Source organism: Tyto alba, unplaced genomic scaffold (genome assembly GCF_018691265.1).
Source record: "Tyto alba isolate M040663 unplaced genomic scaffold, T.alba_DEE_v4.0 Super-Scaffold_30, whole genome shotgun sequence".
NCBI lineage: Eukaryota > Metazoa > Chordata > Aves > Strigiformes > Tytonidae > Tyto > Tyto alba.
This window is the reverse complement of record NW_024881305.1, coordinates 384,777-406,448: the sequence shown is the minus strand read 5'-3', so window position 1 is coordinate 406,448 and position 21,672 is coordinate 384,777. Positions and strand designations below refer to the sequence as shown.

Sequence of the window (21,672 nt, the reverse complement as noted above, 5' to 3'; positions counted from 1 at the left end):
CCCCTCCCCACCACGCAAGCCACTAGGCATTTGAGTCCTGAAATAGATCCTAGATAGTGCCACAGACCCTCAGCCCTATTTGCAGTGGGACAGCCCCTGCAGTCTTCTCCCGGGGCTCAGCCCCAGCCTGGGACCCCCTTACCTGTTGCCCCCGAGGGAGTCCTGCAGCAGGCGGGTGAGCTTGGAGTCACGGTAGGGCACATGCACAACTTTCTTGCTCTGGTCTCCAAGGGCACTAATGACGTTCCCCAAGGCCAGCTACCAACACAAAGGAAAGCCCCCCCCCAGATTCAGCCCCTGCTGAGAATACAGTGGTCACATAGAGAGCACATCAGGCCTGGGGCATGTGCTGTGGCACAGGTTTGGAGTGCAAGAGGTTGAGGCATATAGCCTCCCTTGCCAGTCTCAGCATTCGCCCCCCTTCCCTGGGCTGTGCCTCTCTCCCATGAGCACTGAGGAGCAGCATCGAGCCGTGGAAGTTTTTTTTTAAGCTGAAGTTAGCAGACCTTGACCCTCTGGGGACTTACACCCTTGTGTCCACCTGTTCCCCTCCCCATAGTCCTGCCCTCCGCAGCAGAGCTGTGCACTCACCACTGGTATTTTGGATTGTGTACATTCCTGCCTACAGGGCCAGGTAGCATAAACACCAGCAGAGACAGCAGCAACCCCAACAGCCCGGAGCAGCTCCAAGCAGGACCCAAATGTGATGCAGGCTCCCCCAGGAGCCTCTCCCCTCCCTTGCACACCGGTCCCCAGGGCCGTACCAGCCCACAGTTGATGGAGATGCCTTCCTTCGCTCTCTCGCCAGTAGCACCCGTTCGCTTCAGCCTCTCTGAGCCAGCCAGGTCTACGAAGTGAAACTTGGCCGTGAGGGTCTCATACTCAGTGGTGGGCTGGGCTTCATCCAGGAGGCTGGTCACCTCCCCGTTCACCTGCAGCCAGGCACACATGGAGAGGGTCACCACTACGGACCCAGAGCAAGCAGGAGCTCCCTTGACCACACTAAGATGTAAGCAAAAGCCTGCGCATTCACCCTCTACATCCAGCCCCTCAAGGATGGGGTAGAGGCTCCCAACCAACAGCAGCTTGCTCTGGGCCATCCCTGCCTTGGGCCAGACCATCCCTGCCTTGGATGGGGCTGCTCCAGGGCAGATCTCAGCTCCCATTAAATGCTAATGCTGACTATGACTGCAAGGAAGAAAGACAAAGCTCTGCCTCTCTTTATAAGACTTCAAACCCTCTCCCCTTTCCAAGGGATCTACACACATTGCCTGGGTATCAGATCCAGAAACAGCCCGGCCATGAGGCAGGAGCACATCTCACCAGCTCCGGACGGGTGCACACTCTCATCTGGCACAGGTGAATGGTGAAGATGGCGTGGGACCGGGAGCTCTGCACATTCATCTGGGTGCTGGCGGTGGTGCGGGAAAGAGCCCCCTGTTTGAGGCACTGGATCAGCTACAATGACACGGGGCAGGGAAGAACGAAACCTTGAAGGACCCTTCTAGGGAGTCAGGACAGAACCCTGCCACAACCCAACAGGCACACTGACCTCTCCCTGCATCACCCCGGGGCTGCTCTGTCCCACCTCAGGTGAGATCCTCTCCTCACCTGGCTACCCCACACAGCACACCCCTGGCCAGTGGGCACCCAGCTGCCACCCCTCCTCCACGTTTGCCCCATCCCGCACCCACCTCATCCTGTGAGTTGATGAGGCGTGATGTGACCCCTGTGGTGTAGATGCCTCCACTGGCATCCTCGTGGATTTTGATGTTGGATTTACGGTGACGTGCATCAGGGTCGCGAGCACTGTCAAACAGGTCCAGGATCTCCTCGTTGTAGAGCTGAGTGGGGTGGAGGCAGGTATGGGGTCAGTAGTAGTAAGCAGGAGGCTGCTAGAGCTCAGCACAGTGGGAGTGACAGGAGCTGCCCTCTGCCATCCTGCTGCAGCAGTCCTGAGAGCCAGGAGGACAAGCCACCTGGCTGGGAGTGCACGCGTGTTCACAGATATGTGCACACATGTGTGCTTAGGCAAGGCTGACCAGGAGAGCTGGTGTGCCTGCAAGGGTCAGAGAGGACACACAAGCATGTGCGTGCAGACAGGAGATGATGCACTGGCAAGCTCTGACCTGCACACACGGGCGCCCAGCTAGGGCATGATGCCCAGGGGAATGGTATGTGTATGCACGCATGTGTGAATGGGTGCATACATGTGTCTCTCTGCCCCGCAAAGCTCTGAGCTGCAGTCTGGGTTGGTTCCAGCTGCCCAACCCTGTCCTGGCCCACACGAGCAGCTGTGCATGAACCAGGACACTTTTAGAGCCCTGTCCCCAGAGCCTGAGTGGACACCCAGGAGCTACACAGCCCCCCAGCCTTCCCGGCTCACCCAGGGAGCCCCTGGCCACAGGAGCCAGCAGAGCCCCTCTCCCATCACAGCTCCCTGAGGTCACCTCTGCCAGGTGGGAAGGGGACAAGGGGGACCAGGGACTGCAGAACAAGCATGGAAAGCCCTGAGGACCTGGAGATGACAGAGGATGCCCCCATCCATATCTTGACCCTGCAGCACCCTCTCTCACCCTGGGGTGGAGGGACACCCATGTCTGTCTGTCTGCCTGTCACCAGCACTCAGTGCCACACGTTACCCTCTCACGCCCACATCCCAGTGCAGAGAGCAGGGTCACCTGAGGACCACAGGCCAGCAGGGTAGATTAGGCTGATCCATCCCTGGCTGTCCCAGGTGCAAACAGGCTCCCCAAAGGTTAAAACCCCGCTCTGACATCCTGCTCCCAGGAGAGTCACAGGTCGGGGATCAGCAGGGCCAAATCCTGTACCATTGCCTGGACAGCAGGGTCGGTACCAGCGTCTGATGTGCCCATGATGGCACAGGAGAGACATTATCTCCACAAAACCCTCCCTGGGTTGCCTAGATTAGGGTGGCTGTAGGACAGGTCTAGGGCACGGTGGCACAAGACCTCTCGGTTTGATGTCTGTGCCTGCCCAGTGGACCAGTGGGCAAAGCCCTCAACAGGTTCCAACAGCCTTGGTCACTGGGTCATCAGGGAATGGGTTTTTACTCTCCCCACATGTAACAGGGCCCTTGGAAAGCCTTCAAGTCCTTGCCCCTGGGGCTGCCAGTGTCCCACTGGGTATGGCTGGCCTGGCGACCATGATGATGAGCAACTTTGAAACACAGCAGAGGAAGACTTGCTGACATCCTCCACCACTGGCACTGGACAAACCTCTCTGAGGCTATTTTGAGAGCCAGAACCACCATGCGTCAGAGGTGGCGAAGAGAGAGAAAGGCTACAGGAAATCCCCAGGGCAGCTGGTGTGACCCCATACAGGGCCACTGCTCTGTCACCCCAGGTGCCTCCGGGTTCTGCTAAACCTCTTGGTCTGCAGAGAAGCTCCCCAGGATCACCTGGGACAGAGGCAGCACAGGAATCCCCTCCCCAGTGTTCATTCTTCATGGGTCCCAACCCCAGCTAACAGGCTACCCAGCTCCTTGGGCCAGTGTCAGGTCATCCCAAACTGAGTGGGAGACCCCGAGGCAAGGGAAACTATAGCTGGACAGCAGAGTCTCTCCTAGAGGGCAGATACTGCAGGCTGAGGGAAGGGAAAGTGTGTCACACAGGGTGACGGGGCATAAATTGGGCTGAAGCCCAGTATCCAATCCTATAGCCCAGGGAAGGCATGACTATGTCCTGACCCCAACAGAGTTAGGGGACTCTTCAGCAAGGAGAAAGCCTGACAAGGTTCATCTCCCATCAGGTCTTCAGCAGAGGCAGGAAATTGTCTCCATTTCCATCCCAGCCCACAGGTTCCCCAGAGTGGAGCCTCACAAGGCTGAAGATGCGTGGGAAGGCAGCCAGGAGCTCAGACAGGCCAAGTGGTGGGGAGGGAAGGATGTGGCTGCACACAAAAGCACCATGGGAGCTAGCAAGGGCTCTGCAGATAGAAAGCTATTTGGGAAGGATTTCTCTGACAAACAGGTCAGCCCTCCAAGCTAGGAGGTAACTTTGGGTACTGCTTCCCCTCTCCAGGCCATTGGCATCTGGAGGAACCCAGTTGTGATGGCCACCAAAGCCATGCGGAGGCAAAATCACAGCACAGGGCCTGTCTCTCTGCCTGTCTGTCTCCTCTGGGATGTACCCCAGATCAGGACACCAACCAGATGACATGTGCTCAGGAGCTCAGCTTTGCTCAACACCACCCTATGTTTTCTCACCAGGCCTTAAAACATTTCCCATCTTGAACACCTTTATACTTTCACCCCAGGACCAGCCCCCAGGGAAACCACTGCAGATACACAAGGTCCACAGGCTTTTGGGACAAACTTCTTCAGGGAAAGAAGCGGTTAACAGAAGAGGCTTTTGGAATGGAGAGGCCAAAGCAGAGGTGGGAGAGGATGCAATGAAGTGCTCTCAAGGTCAAAGATGCAGCAAAACACATGGGAAATAACACAGCCCTTCCTCAAATCCCCACAAGAATGGCACTTTTTCCTCTCCCTTTTTCGCTGGGAACACTGGTCCAGACCCAGGGGAACAGGTATGCCACTATCCTCTACCTCAAACAGGAATAAGTGAGCTCAGAGTCCCCAGTGGACTAAGGCACAAGCCCCTTCCCCATGGAGAGGGCTCCCCACAGCCAAGAAAGTGCCACCCCAGTTTGTGGCCAACATGAGGTCAACAACATTCAGGTGCTTTGAGTCTCCTTTTTCCTGGCACACATCCCCAGCCACACACCTGCTGTGGGATCCAGCTCAGCTGGGGAGCAGTCGGGCCATGGAAGACTCAAGGAGCCCAGGACAGGGAAGCTGAGCAAAGGACAGGGCAGGGCCACAGTGGCACCCAGACCTCATGTCACCCACCTCCAGGAACTGGGCGCTGACTTTGAACTCCGGCACTGCCACGCCCTGACTCTGGGCTGCCTGCTTGCGCTCCTCGATGCCACTGAAGAGGTGGCCAATGGCCCGTGGGATGATGCCCTGCTCATCCTCAGAGATGTTCATGTCGAAGCCAGTGCCCATGGTGTACGTCTTCCCCGCGCCAGTCTGCAAAAAGGCAGCAGCTGGGAGAGCTGGCTGGGCCCTCCCAGGCTCAGCTGTGCCCACTGTGCCCCACACCTCCCCCTGACACCCCAGGCTCCCCAAATGCCTCTGCGAGCTCCTCTGACCTCCCCCCCCCCCCCCCCCCCCCCGCCAGCTCTCCTGCTCCCACCCCAGCCCTGCCTCCCTCTCCTTCCACCCAAGGCCACCCCCTGCCCCAGCTCTCACCCAGCCCAGGGACAACTCCCTGTCCCATCCACACCCCCCACCTTCCCTAACCTCCGCAGGTGGCATCTCAGCATCCCCAGCACCCAGTGCTGCAGGAGGGCCCAACTCCTGTGCCAGAGGATGTACCTGGCCGTATGCCAGCACGGTGGCATTGTAGCCCTCAAAGCAGCCTTCAATGAGCTTGCCCACGCACGTCGTGTAGATTTGCTCCTGCCATGTGTCCAGGTCAAAGACAAAGTCATAGGTGAAGGCCTTGTCCTTCCCCAGCAGCACCTGCGGCTCACCAGGCGTCACCGAGGTACAGATGTGACATCCCTCTATTTTCTCTTTGGACAGCTGTGGACGGATCCTGCAGGAAGAAATATGGGCTGAGGGCAGCCTCAGGGCTCACCCCAGTCTTGGCAGACACGAGCCTGATCCTGAGGATGCAAGTATGGCCCATGCTGGAACTGTGGCTGCTGTGGGCAGGGGACCATCAGCACTTCTGCCTGCAGCATGGAGCAAACAGTGCAGGGGATGCTTCGACTCCTGCACTCAGCAACAACCTTGGTCCGTTTGTGGTTGAGAAAAGAGGTTGGTTCATGTCAGTGATGCCATCAGCCACCTCCGCAGCTGAAGTGACAGTCAGGGCTGGGTATAGGCAGACCCAGTGCAACCTGCATTTAAAACTGCACTTGCACCAACAGCTGAATATGGCCCATGCAGGGCCAGCCAGCCTCCCCACGCCTAGGCTCGCTCCTTCACCGTGATGCCCCCAGCCAGGCAGCGAGCTCTGGACTGCACTAGACATTGATCAGTATGTCAAAGCAGCCCTGATTGGGACTGGGAGGGTATGGGCGGGCAGCCGGGACACACTGCAGCCGGCTGCGCTTGCTTGAGAGGCAGCGAGGTCAAGCTGCAGTTACAAAGGTTTGAAATGCAAAATGCAGAAACATGACAAAACAGTCCCAGAACCAAAACAATTGCCTGAACCAAACTACCGCCCAGCCCCACGGCTGTCCTCAGCCAAGGGGACAGGCAAGGCTGTGCTCTGGCGGTATGCACCACCACATCCCCATCCACCACGCAATCCTTCCCGAGAAATGTGGGTACAGAACAGCCGGACCCATGCAGGCACAGCTCTGCTTCAGCACATGCACTGGTGCGCGTTAGGGCTGCAGCAGCTCTGGCTTTCGGTGGATGTGCCGGCTGCGGGAATCTCGCTGGTCCCAGGGGACTCATGGAGTAAGAGGGAGTGCAGAACCAAGCACCATGGCAAACAGCTCTCATTAGAGCTAATGACTGCACATCTCCCCTCCCTGGGTGCTTCATAAACACAGCTATTAATTCCTCCAAAGCCGCATTGCTGGCAAACTGGTGCAGTGACCGCAGCAGACCCTTTACAGATCGGGGCTCTGCACGAGACACGGCTCCTCACCAGCCTGGCCAGCAGCAAGCAAAGCCCAGGAGAGCCAAAACCCACTGTGTTTGGGGGGACAGGGTGTCCCCAGCGGGGCGGGAGGCAGCATGAGCACCCTGCTCACCCTGCCGGGAGCCTGTGCAGCAGACGTGTGGGAACAGCTATGTGCGCCCATGGGTATATTTAGCTCAGCAGCCACAATAGAAAGCAGCTTCTGATGTGCTCAGCCCTAGACTTGCTCCAGTCGCCTTCCCAGGGTCCCACCCTCCTCCAGGAAAATTAACCCCAGCTTTAATTACTTTTCGACCAACATAATGTGCCCCTCCCCGGCGCCACTCCAGACATGCACAGCGACAGTGTCACCAGGGAACAGGCAGAGGAACAAAGTGGAATCACAGTATTTTTAGAAATTTTTTTTCCTCCCAAGAAAAATAAGAACAGCAAAAGATTTCTTTCTTCCCCCTCCCACCCCCTCCAGGTGATGAAATATGTGCACATGGGTTTGGAAGAGCGGATGAGCAGCAGCACTGGAGGGATGTGAGCACATGAATTTTCCACAGGGCTTTTGGGGACCCACCTCGAGCCTGGCCATGCTGGGGCTGTTACAGCCGTCCAAACGCCAACACCGATGTCTCCCTACTCCTGCTCCCCAAACCTCACTGCCCAGCCAACTCCAAGCACCCGATGGACCCCATCACTCATCCTGGCTCTCACAGGCAGGGGACCTGTCGGGGCTGGAGGGGACGCATGTGCCAGTCCTTAACATGCTCCCCCACGCCGTCCCATCTCCCCAGAGTGACTGGAGATGTGGGAACCACCCCGGAGGGTCCTGCTCTCCAAGCAACCAGCCAAGCATCACCCAGAGGTGTCCTTGGGAGCTGCTGCCAGCTGGTGTGCCAATGCTACAGACCCCCACCACAAGAGCATGGCACATGGAACAGGAAGGCGGGGACAAGCACCAACAGGCACAGCCCCACATAGACAAGCACAGAGGTGACACCCAGCACCACAGGAGATTTACGCGGCCACCAAGAGACGTCACAGACGGTTTCTCTAGGCCCGTGCAGCTGCTCTTTCTGCGCCCCACTGTTAAACTGTCCCAGCTCTCCCACGCCAGGGTGTCCCATCCCTGCCCTCCCAGGAGGAACATCACCATGCCAGGCACTGGGCAACACGAGGCCCTGGTCAGGCCAAGTAGGTGTTCATGTGTAGTTTGAGTCATGCCCAGGCACCACAATAACTCCTCCAAACACAGCATCATCATCTGCAGAATCAACACAGGCTCTCTCTTTGAACCTTGTCCTCAGCCCCACCAGGTGACACTGGGGGAGTTGGCAGCGCTTGCTGTGCTCTGCCTCAGTTTCCCTGCTCTGCAACAGATATCAGAGACTTTGGTGGTCACACAGTTACCATCTGAGTGCATTCTGGCACTCTTTGTCCCCACCGCTACAAAAAAAGATGCTGGCCATGTCCTGTCTGTCCATGGGTCCACAAGAACTGAGTGTGATGTTGTCAGGTCCCAATCTGCGTGACAATGGAGCTTCTCCCTCACTTGTATCTGGACACAGCCAGCCAACCCGCTATGTGTCTGGCCATGGGTCATAAGCCAGAAGGACAGCTTGTGCCCAGCACCAGGACCCATTGCAGAGCCAAACACAGTGGTGTGCCCTATCCTAAATGGCTGGGACACCCACAGAGAGCCCAGCTGATCTCCTGGGTGCCCATGGCACAGGCTTCAATGGTTATATGGCAATTACGGACTTATCTGCTAAGCAGCAACCAAAATAAACCAGCATTTAACCAGTGGGGTGCTGCTTCACCACCCCTAGCTCAGGCAGAAGCAGAGCAGAGCCCCTGCTCCACCGGACAGCCTGCGCCCAGCTGTCCCCACGCTAGCAAGGTGGCTGCTTCTGTTGCTCACAGCCAGCGTGGGGAAGACACAGGCTGTCCTGGGGTCTGCAAGATGATCAGTGCCAGCCCCATCTCCCTCCCACCCACCCTTGCTGATAAACCAACCTCAACATAGGCAACACACCCAGGGAGGAGAGACCTGGAGGACCACAGAGGCACTACAAGCCCGGCCACCACCTCCGGCCCCTCCACACCCAGCTCACTTTGAAGAGACGGTGACAAAGGGACCAAGCACTCAGGACAGAGCTGCACGGTCCCAGCTATGTGCTCCTGCCAAGCAAACCTGACCACTTCCCAGCCCCAAGCATCTGACACACAGCGTTGCGAGGCAGATAGACACGCAGACAGAGACAGAGGCGCAGGCAGGGGTGGAGACCGCTCCGTCCCGAACCGGCAGCTCTTGCTGGGACGGTGATGGGTGGCACAGCAGGACCCTGCTGGCTCCAGCATCAGCATCCAAACCCAGTAGCATGAGCAGCATGTATGCCAAGGAGAGATCGTGGTCGCACGGGGACACAAAGGGGACCTTGGCTGGAAGCCTCTCCATTGATGCCCTTCCCTTCCGTGCCAGGCTGGCAGGCTGTGAAAGCACTGTCTCCACGGCTGGGCTTCCAGGACAACTGAGCATCTGGGAGGAAGGGGGGAGCGGGTCGACACCCCCAGGAACAGGGAGTTTTGGCACTCACACGGACGCGCTCAGCGGCAAGCACAACGGCCGAGCTGTTCAGTGCCGCCGCCCTATGCCAGCGTTGGGCTGGGTGGGGGGAGCTGAGCAAGGCTGGGAGCCAAGCGCTGGATGGGCACCGTGGGGCAGCCAGCTCCCACAAGCAGCCCTTGCAGGGTCAGCTCAAAGGTCCCTCCACCCTGGCAGGAGCAGTGCCCCTGGGGAGAGACCAGCCCAGCCCATCCCAGCATCTCAAGCCCTACAGCCAGTGGCGGGGATGGGGTTCACCACACTGGGCACAGCCAGTATCCCCGTGTCAAGGCTGCACCACCCGTAGACACTGCCCAGCCCCCCGGCGCACTGAAGGGAAGCTGTTTCCTTGCACAGGAAGGCACAATTCAGCTGACATGGACTGCTGGGTTCATGTCCTCGTGTTCCCCTGCCTCCTTACCTGACTGCCTGTTCCTCCCCTCTCAGCCCACCACTGTGGCAGCCCCAAGGGGCTCCAGAGCATCCTTTGGTCCCCAGCACTTTGCCAAAGCTGTGGCAGCACAGCCCCATAGCCCTGCTGTCCATGCTGAGAGCCACAACACCCCCCCCACACCAAATCACCTGCACCCACAGCCAGGAACACTGGGGGCTACCCCCCAGGCTGCCCTGCCTGCAGAGACACGGCCACCCCTGGGGCAGAGTGGCCATCCCACCCATCACAGCTTGCCAGGAGAGGACGGGCATGGGAGCAGAGGGGATCCAGTCTCCCCCAGGCCCATCACCCAGCATTACCCACCTCAAACAGGAACTGTCCCAGCTCCCCAGGGAGGCTGAGCACATGCCCACTCACAAACATTTCTCAGCACCGGCAAGGGGCTGCAGGGCAGCCGCTCCAGACTGGGGATGTGGGTGACCTCCCAGCTGCAGATGCCTTTTGCTGCCTTTTATAACCTTGCAACTGCAGATGGGCAGAGCCTGCCCCAGATGCAGCAGGAACTCTGGCCCCTCCGAGATCCCTCTGGGAGGGAGGGTGGCTACCTGCAGACCCCCTGCAAGGAGCCATTCCTCTCCCCTCCCAAGGCCGTATCCGAGGAGGCTGCCCAGCCAGGCAGGGCTGGTTTCCCAAGGAGCCGAGCCAGAGAGATGGGAAGCAGTGGGTGGAAGAGCTCCACGGCATTTTCCCTCTCTATGCCAGGCTCTGGAGGCTCAGAGCCTCTTGCTCTTGTCCACCCCATCTCCAGAGGGACAAGGCTGCCCACTGCGATGCTGGCAGTTCCAGCCCCTGGTGAGGGGCTGGGGCACTTCCCCCCCGCCTGGCCACGGACACTTCTGCTGGAGTGGGCTGGCAGAGGTTGGAGCTGACAGACCCCCACCCGATGCACAGCCTGGCTGCTGTGGCTGTGCCTGCCAAGACAGGCGGGCTGGGCAAGCCCGGGCAGCACCCGGCTCTGCTCCCCACATTGCCAGCATTCATCCTGCTCCCATCCCCACATCACCTGTGTTCACCCTGCTCCCATCCCCACATCACCCTCCTTTGCCCCATTTCCCCTCCCCACATGACCTTGCATTCACCCCACTCCCATTCCTGCACCGTCCGTGTGCACCCCAATCCCGTCCCCACTCCCATCTCTGCATCACTCATGTTCACCCTGCTGACGCTCCCCCCAGCCTCCCCAGCATCAGAGCTGCAGGAGCATCTACCAGACAGCCCAGACTTGCACATAGCCCATCTGCCAGCCACGCTACCCCCTCTGCTCTCCCATGCTTTGCTCTCCTCTGCCCCAAACCTGCCCTCCATGCTTTGCTGCTGCCTTGCAATCCCACCCAGCAGCACAGGACAGCCAGGAGAAGAGCAACTCTAACATTGTCCTGTGCTCCCCTAGGACATCCTATGGGTCAAGGACACCCCAGGCATTGCAAACTCAACAGGAAAGACAGTGTGTAGCACATGGGCTGCAGTGTGGAAGTGCACGGAGCATTCAGCCTGGCCGAGCAGATCCCCAGGCAGCTGGATGCTGCCAGCATCACCAGGGTAAGGTCAGAGCAAAATGCTCCAGGTTTTCCTGTATCTCCAGGCCAGCACAGCAAGCCTGGGAGCACACCAAGTGTGGGAGCACAGCAAGCTGCCTTCCTGCACCAGCAAGACAGGGACTCCCCAGGCCTGAGGTCAGTGTAGCTTGATCCCATGGGGGGATCTGCCCCCTTGCCCAGGAAGGGATGCCCCCAGCCCCATTTCCCCCTGAGCACGGGGTCCAAGGAGAGGGCCGGCTGCCAAGAGCTGGCTGTTTGCACACAGGTTGCTTTGGATCCAAATCAAGACAAAGTTAAGCATTTAATTACCACTGCAGAGAAGCAGCTCAGCAATCAGAGAAAATTGAATCAGGCTCCCTGGGGACTGCCAGGTCTGGTCAGCAAACGCTCCAATTAAGGGATAGAGCAAGCCACATCCTAGCAGGAGCGAGAGCAACACGGGAGAGTGCTGGGCTCAGCCTGCCTGCGGAGCCACCCACGCCAGGCAATCACTGCCTGTGCTCCAGCCAAACACCACCAAAGCAGAGGGTGCCCTGGCCAGCATGGCTGGACCAGCACCAGGGCCAAGATGGGGCTCCCTGCCTGCTGGGTCCCCACCCCCTGCAGCACCGGGCAGCCTGGGGATAGGCAGGTCCCCGCAGAGCTGGGGTGTGCATGGAGGCATGCTGGACACGGCTGAGCGGAGTAACATGCCTCCACCCCACATCCATCCCCCAAGCAACCCCAATACGGATCCTCCACATGGATGTGCTGGTTGTGCCCAGCTCCCAGCTGCCCAGCCTGATCCCCTGAGGGGCAAACACTGCTGCTGTGGACTCCAGAACTCCCCAGGCCTCCCCTAATCTTCCTGCTCCAGGCTTTCCCAGGCTTAGGGAAACCTTTAAATCAGGCTTTGGCAGCTGCCATGTGTTGCTTATTAGCTCTGGCAGGAGCACAGCGGCACGGAGCAGCACCTTCTGCTCTACACCAAGACCCACCGTGGGTCCGGGACAAGGGACGCACTGCCTAGGTGGGGACCCAGCACCCAGGGACACTCAGCCCAAGGCAGCAGGCAGAGACCAGCAGAGCTCAGGGAAAGCACAGGATCGTGCTTTACCCAGCCCAGAAGTGAGCAGCAGCAGAGCAAGTGTGTGATCTCCCTGGATTCCTCCTTCACCCCATAAATGATTTGCAATACCACCAGCTCCATGCTGGACCTGCCCAAGAGAAGATGCTGAGAAACATCACAAGGATATTTGCAAACAACAGACCCAGGACAGTCACCCACAAAGGGGTGCAGGGCCCTAAAACCCCAGGCGGTATGGGCAGTGCAAGGAAACACGTGTGGCAGCACATGCCACTCGACGCATACCCTGGCAGGGCCCCCGCTCCCCTACGACCGCGTGGAAATGGCCACAAAACCACCAGCTCGGCAAAAGCATCAGCGATTACTGGAGAGCAACAGGAAACCGTTGGTCACCAGGAGACTCTGAGCCTGACCCTGCAGGGACACAGAGATGCCACTGGTTCGACGGAGACAGACACACTCCCACTCCCAATCCTGCACCCCTGTACTAGGGCTCCCATATCGTCCAAAGCCAGTGAATCACATCCAGAGTCTCTCCCTTTTCCAGTGTTGCTGTGAGGTCCCCATGTCCCAGTCCCACCCCAGAACTGGTGCACCCATACTGGAGATAAGGCTTTCCTGGCCCCCCCCCAAAGCAGGCATGCCTGCAGCCCCCCATCATGCTCTGATTGCCATTGGGAAAACAAGCCAACCCTGGCAGAAGATGCTGCAACCCCAGAATCCCTGGGGGACATCGGAAGCAACTTGCCCACAAGACAGGAGGCTGGGTGGCACAAAAGAAGTGCCTCTCCACCCTCCCTCAAAAACAATAAAAATCCCAGGCCCTTGGCCAGCAGGAGCAAACCTGGTCTCACAGCTGGGAAGGGAACAGGCATATTTTGCCTTAACATTCTTGGGCAGGTGCAGCATGAAATAATAAATGAGCAGAGACCACAGTGACATGGCCTGAGCGTGCCCCCCTCCTAACGCAGGCAGGGAGCGGGTTGTGCCTCCCAGCCTTGCAACACTAGGCCAAGGAGGTGCCCCTGCTCAGCGCCTGGAGGGCAGAGAGGAAGACAAGGACCAGGAGCCCAGCTCCAGCCTTTCTCTCGCAACATGACTCCTTTCGTCCTTTGCCAGCATTGCTCATCTCCAGTGCAGGGATGGAGACATCCCACTCCTGTCACCCAAGCAGCACGCCCCCAGCACACCCACAAGGGCTCTGCCAATGGGTTATTTTGATTGTTAAACCCAGCAGCACAGAAGCTCATGTGAAGCTCGCAGGACCTTTGTGACTTTTGGGGAAGAGAGTGCTGAACAGACCTGGCACGTCCCCCCCCCCCCCGCCCCACTGAGCCTCCTGCCCCCAGCACCTCCATCCCCCTCCCCTGCGCACCCATCCGGGGGTCCCTGGCCTCCAGCGCTCAGATGTGCCCCAGCCTGTGGTGGAGGAGGAAGGAAGGTGGAGGCAGTTTTGTGCCTGGTGCTCAAGGTCAGGCTGCACTGCTCTGCCGGGAGGGGGCTGAGAGCCTGTGGGGCCCTGGCTGCAGCAAAGCCCAGGGGCAGGGAGGCAGAAGGACCTTTATGAAATCTTTTGGCCGTGGGGAGGGCCAGGCTGGTGCGGGAATGCCCCTTGGGCTGCCCCACGGCCAGTCTCCAAAGCTTTGTCTTTGCTGCTGGCCCAGACATGGGGCTAGTGACACTGGGAGAACAAACCGAGAGATGGAGTGGGGCTGCTGAGCCACCCCAGGACAACCCAGAGGTATGGGTGGATGGGCTAGGAGGTGCTTACAGCCCCATCGGGTTACACTGAGTGGGAGGGACAATCAGACAGGGAAGCGTGGGGCCACAGAAAACTGTGACAAGAAACCTCCCCACCATGTCCTGGCCTCAGGGACCTGCAGAGGAGGGGAAGGGATTTTGCTGGGATCCCTGGGACCTTGGGCTCAGGCCTGAGCCCTCACTTGGAAGTGGACACAACGAGCGTGTTGCGCCCACGTGGAGCAGAGCAGAGGGGCAGATGCTAAGTGGGATGAGGCTGCCAGCCTCCCCCAGCCTCACAGCAGTGTGGAGCCAGTGGGGACATGCCAGAGCAGCACTGGACCAGCTCCTGGTCTGCCTGGAAGGGAAGGGGTGGCAGGAGGCCAGCTGCCTTCCCTCCCAACAAACCAAAGCAGAAACCCATCAGCATCTGACCAGGGTGGGAAGTCACCCCGCAGCACGCTGATCTCCTGCAGCAGAGCCCAGCAGCAGCTGCCCTCACAATCCACCACATCCCAAACCTGCCGGCTGTTTAACCAACGACAGGGACTGTTTTGATAGCCTCCAGCAGGAAAAAGCCCCGTGGGACCACTGGGGTCAACCCCCCTCCCAGCAGGACCAGCATGACAGCCGCCTGGCCAAGGCTGGCTCCTCAGTTAGCACCGGGCTCAGCGGGGGTATCACCTTCCCTCTCTGGGAGCCAGAAGCCATGTTCCTGACAGCTTTGTTTAGGGCTTCATCTGCAATTTTCTCCTGCCTCCAATATCACTGCTGGTGCAGGAATGCTGCAGCTGGCTGTGTCCTCTGGCTTAGAGACAGCACCAGCCTCCCAAGTTCCTGACACTTCCTGGCATTACGTATTTAAATCCCTTGCTGATGGGTGCAGGCACCAAAAAAGCCTCTTAAAACTGCTTTGCTCCGCACTGTGCCACAGGCATTGGTGTGTCTGCATGGGACTGCAGGGTGCGGCTGTGCTCCCCCCTCACACCAGCACCATCTCCATCCCCTTTCTGACATTTCCGCTGTAAAAGCCAGCCAGTATGCGCCTGATTGAAGCCAGGCGCAGAAAAACCCCTGGCGCCCACACACCTGGGCTCAGCACTTCCCTCCGAAACTCCGTGGGGCCTCCCACCCGGCACAGACCCCAACATATCTCTCCAGACCGGAGAGGCCAGTTTAACCCTGCTCGCTGGGAGCCAAAAGCACACCCCCCCCTGTGTTGCACCGGCACTGGGAAGCCCCAAAGTGAAACCAAAGAGCCGCGGGTCAGCCAGATGGGTTCAGCACAGCATCAGTACAGCCACGGGACATGGGAGGCCCCCACTGCCAGGAGGGCTGAGCTGCCCTCCGTGGAGGCAAAGGATGGGGATAGCAGCAGGGCTGCCCATGCTGGTGCTCTGCCTGCTCAGCACTCCCAGGCTATAGCAGTCTCCTGAGATATTTCCTTCCTGGGATCAGGGCTGCTCACCAGGCAGCCTCCCAGCCCCCCAGCAGATGGGAGATGGGGCACCCCACGGCTGGGCTGTGCCACCACACTGGGACAGGCTGTCCCACTTATCACCACAGGAGCTGGACACATCCCATGCAGTGAGGTGGGTTTGCCTCCCCTCTCCTGCACAGCCCTGTGACATCTGAGCAAAACCAGCCCAACACCAGCTAGACATGGCAGGAGACAGTGTCCCATGAGCCACTCCACAGTGTCCCCCTGGGGCCACACTGAAGGGGCTCAGAGCTGCAGCAGCACTGTGGCAATGGTGGGCAGCGGGCACCAGGCTGTACCACCCCTCTCCATGCTGGAGCCCTTGGGCAGCGTGCACACCAGTGTGGCACGAGCTGGGCTCACACCACCTCTCCATCCAGACCCAAAACTGCCTTGGGAGGAGCTGGTTTGAATGGGTTACAACAACCCTGCCTGCTCGGGGACTGAGCCCAGCTGGTCCTGGAGGCTTTGGGTTCGCAGAAACCTTCCAGCAAGCAGAGGAGCCCTGGCCATGTGGCAGCAAAGATGCCAGGACCCTGTCAGGACCAGGAGCCCAGCTGATCCTGGCAACTGGCCTTTGCCAGCATGCTCCCACCGAACCGAGGCCTTGCAGGGCCCATGGAGAAGGGCACGCACATCTGTCCTGTCCTGAGTGGCACATCCCGTCCTTTTTCCCAAGGAGGAGGTGGGAGCAGCTCCCCAGGGCAGGACAAAGCTAGCCTGGGGTTACCTGCGTGGAGTGCAGGCCACCACGGCAGGAGTGTTTATGAGAGCAGCAGAGCACTGGAGGTTGCAGGGTTTAAATAAACTTGAAATCCGCCTCAGCTTCCTTCCCTAATTTCACAAGCTCTGTTTCCTGAGTCTCTGCAGCCAGCCAGACACACTCGGGTGCCACGGACAGCTCTGGCACACAGGGTGCCACTTTCTCTCTGATGAACCGGGCAGTTTGAAAGCACCCTCAGGGAGCATTTCTGAAGCCAGACTGGCTTCTCAGACCTCTCCCAGCCAAGGAGTTTAATGGCCTCTGGGTCAATACACGCCATCAGCTCTTTCTGACACAGCAAAACCACCCGCGCACAACTGGGCTGGGCTCCACCTCCTGCAACCGGCACCGCAAGTCCCACTCCCCCCACTGCACCCTCGGCTCACTGCAGCTACAAGAGCCGACAGCACCTTACGGCAAATTTGGGTGCTGCAGGGAGGGTGCTGGTGAGGCCCAAGGGGAGGCACGAGCCTCAAATCGACAGCTGCGCTCCCGGATGGAGGGCACAAGCGGGGAGCTGCCGAGCTGCCTGCATTGCAGCCACCCCTTGGGAGGTCACCTACAGAAGGGAACAGCAGTTGGTGCTTTCCCCAGTCACTGAGGAAACCCACCCCCCCCCTGCCCCTCCAGCATCAAGGAGCAAGGGGCTCCCGGGGCCTCCCCACTCAGCACCGTCGTGGCAGGCAGCTGCTTCCTGGCTGAGACCGTTACCCCAGCGCAGGGCACGTGGGCGCCCAGACTGACCGCTGCTCAGCCCCATCACTTCCTCCCCCGGCAGCACCCACAGGCTCAGACGCGCCCACGAAGCCACACACCAGGCTGAACGCAGGAGGGCAAGTGAAGGCAGACCCTGCCTGCAGGGAGGGGGGAAGTCGGCGCAGGATCCAGCCCTGCCTTTGCAAGCAATGCAGGTCTGAGTTGTAGGTACGAATCAGCCCCAGGGCCAGGAGCAGCTGCTGGGCCTGCATTTCCCTCTGCCATCAGCAGTGCTGCAGCAGGTACTAGCCATTTCAATCCTGACACACAGGAAGCCTAAATAATGTGCCCCGATCAGTGGCTCAGCACCCAGGTGCTTTGGACCAGCAGTGCCAGTATGGCAGCTGGGGGTCTCCTGAGGGGAAGATGGGGACCTGTGAAGTTGACAGTGAAACACCACAGCATCTCTCCTGTCAGGCCAGGAGAACCAGCAAGAACTGGGGTCGCCCCAAGGACAGCACAGCCCCACCACCCCTGCTCCTCTGGCCCCACTCCTCCCACCCTGAGGACTCTGTGAGGCCCCACAGACGATGGTGAGTGCAGCATCACCTCTTGACATCAGCTGGACCATCCCCATCACCCAGCCATTTAACCCCAGCTGAATATGGTGCCTCCCTCCAAAGCCTCCATTGCTTCCCAGTGTCCCCAGCCCTTCTCCAGGTCCTACTTTGCTCCCACCAGCAGCATGGACAGAGACCCCAAAGAAAAGGCACAGCTGGCACATTCATGTTGCGATAAATGGACAAAAGGGGAGCTTCGATCTGTGTCCTGCTGCACCCCAGAGGCATTCAACCTCCATGCTCTGATGACTGTGGGTGGTGAGACCTGTGGGCAGGTTTGTTCAGAGGATGAGGAGTCTTGGAGACTCCTGCAGCTCAGCCACTCCACTGGCAGGGTGTCACAAGAGCTCACAAAGGAAAACCCCGCTCTGCTCCCAGCCCAGGGCAGAAGGGAACCCCCGGGGCTGCTTTAGCAGAAGAGCCAGGTGGTCCACAGGGAGGGTGGCTGGCTCCTTGCACACTCAGCCCAGCCTCAGGAGCCACCTCCCCACATGACGCTGCAACCTGCCTGCTTTGTCTCGCAGCCTCCTTGCTCCTAGCCCTCTTCCTTTGTCCTGCCGGCTCACCTTCACCACCACATCACTCCAGCTGCACAAAGAGGATACCAGCTCACTTCCTCAAGGAGGGGGTGGGAGAGAGTTGGACCTCCCCTGTCCCCAGATCCCTGACACGGATACCTCAGCCCTGCTGCAATGCTGCATACTCAAGTCACCTCCCAGTTGTGATCCCCTCCCTGTGCACTCAACAGGCCTCAATGCCATCACTGGCAGGGGCCGAAGGGATTAGGTGGGAAGAGCCCAGCAGAAACAACACCACAGCTGCCATCCCCAGGGGCACCCACTCCACCCCTCATGCAAAAGGGACCCCGGCCCTGTGCTGGGCCTTTGTTAAAAGGCTTCATCCCAAGAGAAGTGCAAGATGGAGGATGGGAAGAGTCTAGCCAGCGGGAAATCTCCACCCCCAGCCACCAGCATCACTCGGTTCCCAGGTCAGTATCCTTGCATGGACATCCCCGCCTTGGCACAGCCCAGCCCTGCCCCTGTGCAGGCACCCCAGCAGCACCTGCATGAGGGGGGTGCTGCTACCTCCCCTGCAGCTCCCCCGTCCTTTAGAACCATAGTCTGGCCCTGACTCAAACAGAAAAAGGCAGAAAATCACCATTGCCTGCTTCTAAGACAGGAAGACTGGAGGGGCAGGCAGCACTGGGAGGTGTCCTGGTGCACACACACACGGAGCCCCACACACATCCTCTCTCTCTCCATCACTGATGCTGCACCCACCATCTTTTGTGCTCTCGCTCTGCCCAGGCTGGCAGGGACAGGCCAGGGTAGTGCCCTCCCCAAATCCCCCTCCAAGGACCAACACAGTCCCCCTGCAGACTGCCCTCAGCACCCCAATCTGCCTCGTGCTGTTAGGGGTGCAGACAGGGGGACACAGCGTGCCCTGCCCTCCCCCAAGGTGACCCTACAGCCCCACGGTGGGAGACAAGGCAGATGGGGAGGTCAGCGTGACCGTGTGGGGCTGGGCCTGCCGAGCCGTGTCCCCACGGGCACCCGATCCCCAGCACCATTCCGACCCCCTGCACGGGAGCTCGGGGCGCCAAGGGCCGGGCCGGGCTCACGCTTGTCCGGAAGACGCGGGGCTCGGGGGGGTCGTGGGGGGGGGGGGGGGGGGGAAGCCGCACACGCGGTCCCTTCCCCACGCTGTCTGCCCCGCGGGACGGCAGCTCCGGCAGCAGGAGCCGGGCAGGGTCCCTCCCTGCCTCTCCCGCTGCCTTCGGAGGGACTCGTACCCCCCCTCTTCCTCGGGGGGCTCCTTCCTCCGGGGGCAGAAGGAAGCAAAATGACGCGGGTCTCCGGGACCCCAGCGGCTGTGCACGGAACACACCCAGCCTGGCACGGCGCTAACAAAGAGCCCCCCCCCCCCCCCCCCGGTTTCACCCACCCCCGTGGGGCTCTGCAGACGTGGTCTGCCCCGCCGGCTGCCCCTTGAGCTCCAGCAGCAGCCCCCCCCCCCCCCGCCCCCCCCGCATGAATGAGATGCCGCCGGCAGCTCCTTTACGGAGGTGCACGATCTGGAAGGCGCATTGTTCCCAGCCCGGAGCCAGCACAAAGGACACCGAGATGCCGCATCGTTCCCCACCACCTAGCGGGGGGGGGGGGGGGGGGGGGGGCAGACAGGGGGCCCCCCCACACCCCCCCACACCCCCCTCGGCGTTTTGCCTGACACCACCGGGGGGGCCAAACCCACCCGCAACGCAGCCAGGAGCTGCCGAGCCGCAAAGGCTGGAGACAGGCGACACCCCTCCAGGTGAAGGGGCCGGGGGTCCCCAGCCTGGCCCCCCCGTACCCCGGCCGCAAGGGAGGGGAGCTGAGCTGAGCATCGCGGGGCTGGGCAGCAGGGACCCGGTGCGGTGAGGGGGGATGGGGAGCGGGGGGGGGGGGGGGAGGGGGGCAGCCCCGAAACGATGCGGAGTGGGGGGTTGGGGAGGATAGAGGCGGCAGTGGGGCTGCGGGACGCGGGTGGGGGGCGGGGAGCGGGACGGAGGGGCAAAAGACGATTCGGGGGGCACCCACTGCCCCGGGAACGGGCAGCGCCGAGCCGGGCACTCGCCAGCCCCCCCCCGCCGCGCACACGGCAGCCGCAGCCCCCCAACCCGCCGGTGGGCATCGTGCCCCGGGGTGCCCCGAGACCCCCGCACCCGCCGGGGGCACACGGCCCGCCCAGCACCCACCTCACGGCCACCTTGACGCAGCTGTCCCAGGCCGCCATGGCCCCGCCGCCCGGCACCGCGGCCGCAGCGCCCAGGGGCGGGGCGGGGCGGGGCGGGGCGGGGCGGGGCGGGGCGGGGCGGGGCGGGGCGGGGCGGGGCGGGGACATGCCCCCACGGCCGCGCTGCCGACACGCGGGCACGCGGGGAAGGGTCCCCGCACACGCACACGCGAAACCCCCCGGCACCCCCACCCCCCCCCCCCCACACTCACACACACACACACGCTCACACACACGCACACACACGATCACACATGCACACACACGCACACACACACGCTCACACACACACGCACACACACGCACACATACGCTCACACACGCTCACACACACGCACACACACACACACGCTCACACACACGCTCACACATGCTCACACACACGCTCACACACGCACACACATGCTCACACACGCTCACACACACACGCTCACACACACATGCTCACACACACACTCACACACACACATGCTCACACACGCTCACACACACACGCTCACACACACACACGCTCACACACGCTCACACACACACGCTCACACACACACGCTCACACTCATGCTCCCTCATGCTCACAACCTCACGTTCACTCACACACGCTCACTCACACTCACACACAAGCTCACACCCTCACATGCTCACTGATGCGCACACGCTCACACACATATCCTCGCTCACACACCCTCTCACACAGTCACACACACACACCTCACTGACACATACACATGCTCGCTCACACTCACACACTCACACGCACTCATGTGTTCATACACACCCTCACATACATTCACATTCACTCACGCTTACTTACACTCACGCTCCCTTGTGCTCACACATTCACACACGTGCTCACACTCACCCTCTCCCACTGTCACACACACACACACACGCTCACACACACACACATGCTCACGCACACCCTCACACACATTCACTCATGCTCGCATACACTCACCCGTTCGCTCACGCTCACATGCTCGCTCACACTCTCACACACACTCACATTTGCTCTCTCACACACACGTTCACACACTCGCTCTCACACCCACCTGTCGGTCCCTGCTGCCCCTCTGCCAGGCCATAGTCCCCACTCCCGCCCGCACACGGCTGTCCCGGTTTGTAACTGGGCTGGGCCGGGTTGTACCCGCGCTGTGACGGGGTAAACCTGGAGCAGGGCCCCAGCAGATCCCAGTGTGGAAGGGCCCCAGGGAGCTGGGGGAGCCTGGGGAGGCCATCAGCTGCCTGCCAGCCCAGTGCCAGCCCA

The 21,672-nt window shown here is 60.4% G+C and overlaps 1 protein-coding gene across 4 annotated transcripts in view; it reads right to left on the bottom strand.

Annotated features, from left to right (window-relative positions):
* Positions 1-20,451, bottom strand: part of KIF21B (kinesin family member 21B) — a 43,429-nt gene extending 22,978 nt beyond the window's left edge. For all 4 annotated transcript variants that reach the window (XM_042800032.1, XM_042800033.1, XM_042800030.1 and 1 more), the window contains exons 1-7: positions 20,371-20,451; positions 5,402-5,624; positions 4,871-5,053; positions 1,695-1,844; positions 1,324-1,458; positions 765-932; positions 143-258 (exon numbers count right to left, since the gene is read on the bottom strand). In XM_042800032.1, the coding sequence (XP_042655966.1) occupies positions 143-258; positions 765-932; positions 1,324-1,458; positions 1,695-1,844; positions 4,871-5,053; positions 5,402-5,624; positions 20,371-20,408 (1,013 nt within the window). In that variant the 5' untranslated portion in view covers positions 20,409-20,451. The remainder of the gene's footprint in view (positions 1-142; positions 259-764; positions 933-1,323; positions 1,459-1,694; positions 1,845-4,870; positions 5,054-5,401; positions 5,625-20,370) is intronic.
* Positions 20,452-21,672: the final 1,221 nt, after the last annotated feature.